This window comes from Octodon degus, unplaced genomic scaffold (assembly GCF_000260255.1).
Source record: "Octodon degus isolate 3935 unplaced genomic scaffold, OctDeg1.0 scaffold00056, whole genome shotgun sequence".
In the NCBI taxonomy this organism is placed as follows: domain Eukaryota; kingdom Metazoa; phylum Chordata; class Mammalia; order Rodentia; family Octodontidae; genus Octodon; species Octodon degus.
This window is the reverse complement of record NW_004524632.1, coordinates 9,894,646-9,905,218: the sequence shown is the minus strand read 5'-3', so window position 1 is coordinate 9,905,218 and position 10,573 is coordinate 9,894,646. Positions and strand designations below refer to the sequence as shown.

Below are 10,573 nucleotides of genomic sequence, written 5' to 3'. Positions count from 1 at the left end.
AGGATTTAATGGAAAAGTTGAGTAGATTCTAAAGAGGAAAGGATAAAATAAGAGACCGCATCAGAAAAGTATAATTAAATTTGATAAGTCAAATATAAATTATTCAAATTAAATGAGAAAACAATAAGTGAAAATTCTAGAAATAAGCCAAAATAAAGAATTCAAAGGTGGGATTAATAGAGAATTACACACTGTCAATTAAGAACGAGGTCAATGAATCAAAATAACCCAAACTAAGCCTGAAGAGAAAAAAAAATTGAGAAAAGAATGACCAAAACCCGAGTAGGCTCAGTCCACACATTTTTGATGAAGACGTCGCTCCAATCAATGAGCATATAATCTTTCCAATAAATCATGCTGGATCAATTGAATGGCATTTATCCCATTCTACTTTGACTGTAGACATCACCCATGAAAATTGAAGACGTTTCGTAAGCCTAAACATAAAAGTTAAAATTATAAAGCTAACAGAAGAATTAAGAAAGTGAGTCATAAACCAAAAAGACATCTTGTGATACACAAATATTTCTTTGAGCCACACAAAGCACCTAAGAGAAACTGCAAAGCGAAACTTTACAAGCTATGTCCATCAAAAGCATAACTACGAAAATAAAAAGGCAGACAACTTACAGAGAAAATATGTTCAAAATGTATATATCCCACAAAGGACATGTAGCCAAAGAAGAGTTACAGGCCAAAGATGGAATAGTTGATTCATTAAAGAACATACCAGAAAGGCCCAGAAAGGGCCTATACATCATGAGTCATTAGGGAAATGTAATTTACAGCAGGCTGGGGCAAAAAGCCTGGTTCTTGTAAAATATCTGCCTGTTCAGTGATTCATCACTGGTAATTCTATGCTTTGTAAAATGTATGCTCATTCAGACATTCAGAGGCTCAACAACGGTATGCTTTGCTATTAGGCCAAGAGAAATTTTAAATATATAGATATAGATATAGATATCACAAGTTTTGTTCATAATAGCCTCAAACAAGAAATAATCAAAATGTTCATGCAAGGCCAGCAAGACAGCTCAGCAGTCCAAAGCACCTGCTTAGGCAAGCTTAGGCAGGTGCAGGGGACCATGGTTCGATCCCTGACACCACGTGCCACGCCAACCCCGCCCTCAGGGGGCGCTGAGCCAGCACTCCCCCAAAAAAAGAAAAAAGGAAAAAGAAGTGTCCATGCAAAAGAGAATAGACAAACTGAGTGCCCCGTGGAATATTCCTCGGCAGCACAGATGAATTAGCACGGTCCTGAGAGAAGGAAATCTAACACAGAAACACCCCTACGGTGAGATTGCATGCATAAAATTCAAACATCAGGAACGCCGATCTGTGGCAGTAGGAGGCAGCATGCTTTTTCTCTTTGGAAGCTGAGTACGAACAGCAGAGACATAAAGCATTCTAAAAAAGAGAGAGTGAACATTCTAGAATTGCAGAGATTTGAGGGCTCTTGACTGTGGCGATGATTATGGATCTGCACTTAATCTTATATACATGTTATCACTCTAAGATAATAAAGAAGGAAAAGGACATCCATAGGATAACTGTAGACTCAGTGGGGACCAGGATGCATCAACTGAAGATTTTATACTGCCATTAAATTTTACTACTCATTAAGTGACCTATATCTGCACTGTTGATTATTTGACAGGCATATATAGTAGAAGAGGCAAGTAGTGCTTTCCTCAAAGGAGTTACATAACTAGCTAAAGAAATTACAGCTGGTAAGCACTGACAATGCTGGATATAGAATATAAGTATTTTGACAAGTAGGGCAGTCTTCTGTCTTCCACAAACTTTTTGTCTCCTTTAGTGTTAATATGGTTGGTAAATAATTGTGCATCAAAAGAGAACTCCCTATCAACCTCGGTGGATGTATTTTTAGCACCTGCTTTTAAAGGCATATTGTGCATTCACCCCATGTGCAGAGGGCAAGAAAACACATGCGACTCGTGTGCCTTAAATACGGCAGGTGTAAAAATAAGACTGATAAAATATGACCGGTACACATAAAAAATGCATAGAGTTCAGACCAGCAAGATAGCTCAGCAGACTAAGTGCCTACTTTGGCAGGCGCAGGGACCAGGGTTCGATCCCTGGTCCCACATGCCATGCCAGCCCTGTCCCCAGGATGCGGTGAGCTGGAGACTGAGTCTGGCATGGTGGCACATGCCTGTCATCCCATCTCTGGGGAGGCTGAAAGCAGGAGGATCACTACGGGTCTGAGCTGTGTAGTAAGACCCTATATCAAATACATGAAAAAAATGCATGGACCTCAAAAGCAACATGACCAGTGCTAGACAGCCAGGGGTCCTGTGCAGGGTCCCCAGGAAGGGCCCTGTCTCCAACTGAGGCAGCTGAGTGACATTTGTGTTGAGTTTGTCACTGAGTTCATCAGGGAGGGATGGCACCCAGCGAGTCTGAGGAGTGGCTGGAGCTTGGGTCTGGGAGACAGAAATCAGTCCTGCACTGAAGAGGGTCCTGTTGGTTGAGGTGAGGAGTCTGGGCTTCATTTTCGGAGGGTGTCCAAAGGAGACCTGTAATTTAGATGTGCTGAACGCTATCCCACCACGGGACAGCCATGGAGTTAGCCACGATCATTCACAGTGTCCCTGTCGCCCTCTGTTCCCAGTGTCCCTTCTCCGGAGGGTGGCGCACCATGCGCATGTGTCCTCCCCCATTCCCAGGGTCTGAGGGGAGGCTGCAGCTGTCCATCACCTCTCAGCCCTCCTGATTGATCAAGACCAAAGTCCTAGCCCATATGTGCACACAGGAACCAGTGGTCAACGTTCCCCAATTAGAAATCAGCTGAAGGAAAGAGAAACTGTTTCTCATCGTACCCCCTGGTTACTTTAAAATAATAACAAAACGTTGCATAGTTGCACATTTTAATTAACTGGAGTCTGCAATAGGAAAACCAAAATACAGGTTCTCCTCAAATGTATTTTTCTCTTAACTCATTAGGTTTGCTGGGAGATGGCAACTTCCTCTCAGAAATTTACACTGTTCAAGCATATCATTGAGTCCCAGACTCTTTCCCTTCCGATGGTTTGCTGAAATAAGCATTTCACCCCACCAGCCTGTGGAAATGGTGCAAGTCCTGAAAACACCCACGCAGACAGCGAGGCCGCTAAGAACTTCCAGCACAGCCATGACAATGTAAAGAGAGTCACGAAACCCAAACCCAGCTCTGCCAGCCGGCAACCAACTCTAGGAGACTCCGCTCATCCGCCGCTACATGTCCCTCCAGTTTGTATTTTTTGCTTCCACTAGCAGGCACCAAGGAGCAGGGCTCCGAGCTGGGGACATTCTTAAGTTTATTTGGGATCATGAAATTTCTAACTTCATCAGTGTGATGGGCTTTTTCCCTGTAACACTCTTGAGACAACTTTCTTTTTCGTTTCTACTTTTGAAAATGAAATTCATACCACAAATAAAGTCAAACAAAATGGAATTCATTGTATTTTATAATGGAAGTAAAATTCAAGAAAGATTCCAAGGAAGTCCCACCCCAAGTCCTTATCAGCCCAACATTGCAACAAAAGCCTGTCTGACCAAATTGCTGGTTTGGAACCCACATTACAGAATTTCATCTTCCAAGTCCCAGTATTTTCTTTCTTTTTTTTTTTTTTTTTTTTTGTTTTGCTCTGAATGCCTTCAGGGCAGGTTTGGCTGGCTTGAGTTGTGGGGATCGAACCACAGCAACCTGAGCCTGACTGCTTTGTTGAAGCAGCCACTTAAAGAACTGAGCTACGGGGCAGGCCCCCAAGTCCCAGTATTTTTAATCATCATTAAACAGAGGACTTCATAACCATATCTCTGATGACAAGACCCCCAAGCTTCTTTACCCCTACTGAGAAGCACAATCACTGAGAATGCCGCACGAGACTAAGGCGTTGTAACTCAACATCTGTACCTCACTCTTAAAAGCAATCTCAGGCTAAAAAGAGATTATAGATGAGGGCCGGGGCTAGCTCAGTGGCAGAGTGGGCTTTGCCTACAAGGTGCCCCAGGTTTGACCCCCGGCGGCGTGGAATGGAAGGAGAAGGGGAAGGAGGGGAGTACAGCGAAGGAAACAGTATAACTCATCTAAAAATGAGCCATAAGAAGCGTGAGCTCAAGTCTCAGAAAATCTAAGGCCATTGCTCCAGAGCTTGATAAGCAACTTGTATTTTGGTCATGGGGCACAACATATCAGGGCATAACACATCAGTTACACAAAATGACTTTTCCGTGTGTGCACAGAAAAACATCACACACACACACACACACACACACACACACACTTCAGACCCCGATCACACCTTGTGCCTCTTCCATGTCCACACCTGCATGAGACCACAACAAGCCTTGCAAGACTGCTAATCAGAATAACCATTTTAATGGTGGTGACCCAAACAAATTAATGTCATTTAATGAGGTGTCATATTGTTTTTCAAAGTGCAACACAAGCAATCGATCCGCAGAATCAAAATCAGTGGGTCACTGTTGTCCTTACTTGGAAAGTGTTGCACCTTTAATTACCAATTGACCAAATCTTCTCTTTTGTTCCTTACTTCATCAAAGGACCATGCGTGCTTCCTGGGATGGTTTGCTGAAATAAGCATTTCATCCCACCAGCCCGTGGAAATGGTGCAAGTCCTGATTTAGTAACCTAAGGTTATCCTTTTATGAGGCATAAAACTCTTCCTCGATAAATAAACAGCACTAATGAAACGTTTGCACACAAACAGCACCCACCGTGGCAAGGAAAGCCGCTGTAAATACGCACCGGGCGCTGTATAAAAGTGTCAGCAGGAAGGAGGCATTTGGAGCTGAGGCCATGGGAGCGTCGCAGCCTGTCTGGCCTCCCCATAAGACGATGGCTTCTAATGGTTCGCAGGTGCGGGGCCCTCCAGAGCCCTGCGCCAGAGATCCAGGATGTAACTCCACCTCGACCTGTCCCCCAGAAGCCACTCGCCTCCCCAGCGCTGGCCCCGTGTCTGGGTGCCAGGCGCTGAGCTTCCTCCCGAGGACTCGCCTGTCCCCGGGGTGCCTGGCACCGTGCTACCTGGCTGCCAGCGGCGACAGTCCCTGCGTGGTGGAGCATGGCGCTTGGTGTGAGGATGGGGCGTTCAGCAGCAATGAGAAGGAGACCATGCAGTTCCTGAACGACAGGCTGGCCAGCTACCTGGAGAAGGTGCGCTCCCTGGAGGAGACCAACGCGGAGCTCGAAGGCAAGATCGCTGGGCAGTGCGAGCCGGGCGCCCTGTTCGTGAGCCCCGACTACCAGTGCTACTTCGACTCCATCGAGGAGCTCCAGCAAAAGGTTCGGTGTGTCTCTGCTTACCTCCCTGTCTGCTCTGCCTTATGACCTCTTGCTGGAGGCTGCTAGGTGAAAACAATGCCGAGAGCCCAGGTGCCACGGAGGAGCCAGTGCTGCCACTAATTACAGAGTGACGACAAATAGCCACTATCTGTAGATACAGGATGGGAAAACTCTACTGTACCCAAAACTACTTCTGTACGTAACGCTGTACCATGCCAGCTGTGTATGAGACTGCACATGTATGTTCTTCCCACAGATGGTGGGTGGCACCTTTCAAACTTCTCTTAGCATTCCTTTCTTTCCTGATGCATTTCTATTATCATGGGTAGAGAAAACTAGCAGTGTTCAAATGGCTGGGAGGGCTGCAAAATGGCTTAGACAGTCCCCAAAGCAAACCTCTTCATTCCTACTCTTTGCCTCTAAAACTGGCTCTTTTCTCCATGAAGCAGTGTGTTGATAAGAAAAGCAGGGAAGCGGGTGCTGGTGAGAAGGCTCAGTGGACTAAAGCGCCTGCCTAGGCACGCACAGGGACTGTGGCTCGATCCCCAGCACCACACACCACACCAACCCAGTCCCCAGGGTAGGCTGAGCCAGCCACACACACACACACACACACACACACACACACACACACAGAAAAGCAAAGAGCTGGGGATGCACTGCAGTGGCACAGCACCTGCCTGCCAAGCACAAGGCCCTGAGTTTGGTTCCTGGTATGGTTTGCTTATACCTAAATAAGCCAAGTAGGCTGACCGAGTCCTTATGCTTTCTCGCTGCTGAGGGAGCAGGTGGGTGGACGTCCCCCTAAGGAGCAGCTATTGACCGAGTGGCTTCCTTCCCAGATCTTGTGCACAAAGGCAGAGAACTCCAGGCTTGCCGTGCAGCTCGACAACTGCAAGCTGGCCGCCGACGACTTCAGATCCAAGTAAGCGCAACTGCCATCTGAAAGTCCCACGTGGATCTCTCACACCTTTGCTCTGGCCACCACCAACCATCCCCCTGCCACCTCCAATATTCTCTAATATTGTTAAGATGCACATGCTTTAAAAGCTTTGTAACTCAGGGGCATAAGTACCTGCCTGGCAAGGTCCCGAGTTTGATGTCCAGTACTGCAAAAAAAAAAAAAAAGCTTCCCCCAGCATTGTTTGGGGCGCATGCAGAGGAACCGCGTCCTCTCTGGAGCCCGTTTGCCCCACCCCCAGTTCTGCACCGTGCACAGCATCTTTCTCTCTCCCCGTGCAAGGTACGACGCAGAGCTGTCCCTGCGGCAGCTGGTAGAGAACGACATTAGCGGCCTACGCGGCATCCTGGGGGAGCTGACGCTGTGCAGGTCCAACCTGGAGGCGCACGTGGAGGGGCTGAAAGAGGATCTCCTGTGCCTCAAGCAAAGCCACCAAGAGGTGAGGAAAGCCAAGCGTCTGAGGGTGCTAAGCGAGACGGAGCCCGGAGGACAGCGCTTGGGAATCACGGTGTGAGCTGAATGTGGGCGGGGCCGCTGCCCTGGACCAGAACTCCTGGCGGTGCTGTCAGCCACGCCTGCCGCGCCCACTGTGTGGCGCGGAGCAGACGTGGCCTTTCTCCCCCTGCACTGTCCTTGGCATGACCCCCAGCCGGTGCCATAGCAAGGAGCCCCGCTCTTCCTGACGTTAAGGCCACCCCTAAGTATAACCCACGAGCTATGAAAACGGACCTCATCAACGCAGACAGTGAAGTCCATCCCATAAAGGGTGAAAGGCCCGAGCAGCGTTTGCACCCATGTTGCTAAATAGTCTGCACCTGTAAATGCTTCTGAGTTATAAAATATTCAGTGTATGCTCATTCCATCTTTATAGAGGCTGACTGATGTAAAAAGTGTATTTTTCTCTTGCAACCTTTGTCACTGGCACTTTGATACCCGCTTAGGACCCCCATCAGGTCTATGTGTGCATAGCAAATCTCGGTCTTACAATGACCACAGAAGAGGCAAAATTCCCACATCATTTCGCAGACGAAGACACTAAGGCACTTACAAGGGGGCCAAAGAGACACAGGCCGGGCAGTGTGAATCAAAATCCTCCCACTCTTCCCCACCCTGCCCAATACCGAATTGGGACACCTCTGGTTTTGTCCCCTGGCTCTGTGGCATGGTGTCCCCTGTCTCCATCTCCAGGAGGTCGGCGTGCTCCACGGACAGCTTGGAGACCGACTCAACGTGGAGCTGGACATGGCCCCCACCGTGGACCTCAACGGGGCCCTAGAGGAGATGCGATGTCAGTATGAAACGGTGCTGGCCGACAACCGCAAGGAGGCCGAAGAGTGGTTCGCTGCCCAGGTCAGCCCCGAGCGCAGCCAGGGCGGCTCCCGGGCTCGGGCCTCCGTGGGTTCTCTAACGGGTCCGTGTTGCAGGCGGAAGAGCTGAGCCAGCAGCAGCTGTCCAGCGCCAAGCAGCTACAGTGCTGCCAGACGGAGATCCTGGAGCTGAAGCGCAGGGCCAGCGCCCTGGAGATCGAGCTGCAGGCGCAGCAGAACCTGGTACGCGGGGCAAAAAGCAGTCTGTCTACACGGACGAGCAGACCCTGGGAAGCCACGCCCTCTGCCGGAAGCCCCGGCCGGCTGGATTTCCCACATGCAAGGACTATAGGAAAAGTCCTGATCGTTTCCTATGAAACTCTGTTGACCCAGTTGGAGGCAAGAGTGAGGAGTTCAGAGCTTGCATGGTCGCACGGGCGCCTACTTCCCTCCCGGGCCTGAGCATGAGCCTGGTGCACCCTCCAGAGACAGGGGAGGGGGCGGAGCAGAGTGACAGGGATTTCCAAGCCAAACTGAAGGCACTTTGGCCTGACAGCCGCAAACTCTTAAGAGTTAAGTAAGACAATCTTCCAGGTTCTCCTTCATATCTAAAGCATAGTTTTCAAGCTTTTTATCCTACAAGAATAGGACAGTGACCCCGGACCCACCAGCCCTTCAGTACGCCCCTGCCCCCCACCCAATCACCAAGGACATCTAGCAGCAAGGATCACACGCACGCTTCCTGGCCAGGCACCAGCGTGCGCTGCAGGAAGCCCCAGGAAAGCACGCACGCGGCCCAGAGCTGAGCATGCCCCGGCCGCACACAGCCCACGCCTCCTGAGGGAGTGGCCTCACGCCCTCAGTGCACAGACTAGGGCAGCACTGTAAGAGGGGAAGCAGAAGCTGTACCCCAGGGGTTCAAGCTCAGAGCCCTTCTCTTTCTAAGCACCCTCTGCTGCCCCTCCCTGGCAGAGCCCCGCCTCAAATCTTCCTCCTAAATTCTGTCCATCCTTTGTAAGCTACAGACAGAAGTCACAAGTAGCAGCAGCTGCAGAAGTGGAAGTGACTGCCGGCATTTGGACAGCGCTTCAAAGTTTTCCAGAAAAAGTTCTAATCTCACTACACATGCTAATTCACTCACCCTTCCAGTCTCTTATGCACTAGGCCTTTTGCTTTCCTCACTTTATGTAGAATAAAACTGAGGCTCAGAGAAGCCACGTGAGGGCCCGGGAGGCGCAGCCCCGGGGTCCTTCTGACGATGCCTTCCGCCTGCAGACCGACTCTCTGGAATGTACTATGGCAGAAACAGAGGCCCAGTACAGCACCGAGCTGGCCCAGATGCAGGGCCTGATCGACAGCGTGGAGGCGCAGCTGGCCGAGATCCGCTGCGACCTGGAGCGGCAGAACCAGGAGTACGAGGTGCTGCTGGACACCAAGGCGCGGCTGGAGGGCGAGATCGACACGTACCGGGGGCTGCTGGACAGCGAGGACAGCAGGTGAGTTCCTTAGGAAACTCCTGGGAGTCCCGCGAGGCTGACACGGGGGCCCTCAAGGTCTGACCATGGTCACCCCTCCTTAATGGGTCCAGCGCTCTTAAAAAAAGAGGAGTAGGAATAAAAGTGGCAGAGGCTAAGCAATGACATTGGGTGTGTGTAGGCTGACATTTGCAAAGTGAATCAAACACAGAAAGTGTTACTCTAAGGCCCCAGCTGCTGTAAAGCACCTCTGTGGATGCAGAGAAGAAGCAAGCTTGTCTGGCTGGGGACAGAGCTCAGCTGCACAGCACCTACCTGGCAAGCCCGAGATCATGAGTTCAGTTCCGGTACCAAAAGAAAAAACGAAAGAAAGAAAGAAAGAAAGAAAGAAAGAAAGAAAGAAAGAAAGAAGCTTAAGTCCAATGCTATTCTGCAAAGTTTTCTACAGAACATAATTTGCAGGGCAAAATGCAAGGTCATTTGAGATGCCCACTTGCCATGGTCGCCTCACTAAGCTCAGTTTAAAATCGATCCCCACCCAGGCTGGCCAGTGACCCATGCTCCGCGGCGTCCGCATCCAGCACCACCTGTGAGCCCAGCCCCGCCTACCTCCTTTGCACTGTGGAAAACTGCTGTGCATGAGTTGAGTGCCCAGCCCGGTGGGCGGAAGAGCCGAGGCCGGCAGCCCTGGGGGAGACAGAGCCGCAACCCAGGGCAGCCAAACCAGACGCACACATCCCGTGCCTCCCATGTCCTAGAACTCTCCTCCTGCAGCCCTGGCATATGTATCCACGTCTCCCCTTTACGCTCATCTGTGGTAGTCTGGGAGCCTGTAAAGCTTTGTAGTTCATCTCAGAATAAAATGTGCTTCACTCCTCTAGCACGGCAAATATAACTTCGCAGCTCATTGTCATCAATGTAGCAGCCCTTTCCTGGCACAAGAACTGCCAAAACCCAGGAATACAGACTAAATTTGCATAAAACCAGCCTGAAAATGTTCTTTAAGATCTCAAATACAAATAAATTAATCCATGAAAAAATGTTACGTATTGTGGAAGATAACTGAGTGCACATTTCTCAGAGGAAACTTAGAAATAAAATATACTACGTTATATTCTTCCTAGTTGTGAAAGTTTTAGGTTCTCTTTTGCTTCCTGGCATAGCAAGGAGGGAAACACTCTTAATTCTATCCTCTAAACTCCCGTTGCGAATATGCTGGGAAACTTCTAGTTTTCGCTCTTACAATTGGCTTTCTCCCTGACTATCAGCATACTTAGACATGAGCAACTTCGAGTAATTTTTTCCACTTATATCTCACAAATATTTTCTTTTTTTTTTCTTTTTCTGATATCAGGCATTGAACCTAGGACCTTGTGCTTTCCAGGCAGGGGCTTAGCATCTTCAATCCTAATGAAAGTGTAAAGTGCTATGGTGGCCACTATTTTAGTGTTTGCATGATAGGCCATAAGGTACCTCTGATCTTCAGTTAATAAGAATCACTATTTTCATATATTTA

General features: G+C 49.2%; 1 protein-coding gene across 1 annotated transcript; it reads left to right on the top strand.

Annotated features, from left to right (window-relative positions):
• Positions 1-4,867: 4,867 nt before the first annotated feature.
• Positions 4,868-9,699, top strand: Krt40 (keratin 40). The gene is made up of 7 exons (XM_004633891.1): positions 4,868-5,314; positions 6,157-6,239; positions 6,558-6,714; positions 7,464-7,625; positions 7,700-7,825; positions 8,858-9,078; positions 9,600-9,699. Exons 1-7 carry the CDS (start codon positions 4,868-4,870, stop codon positions 9,697-9,699), a joined length of 1,296 nt encoding a protein of 431 aa, XP_004633948.1.
• The last annotated feature ends 874 nt before the right edge of the window (positions 9,700-10,573 follow it).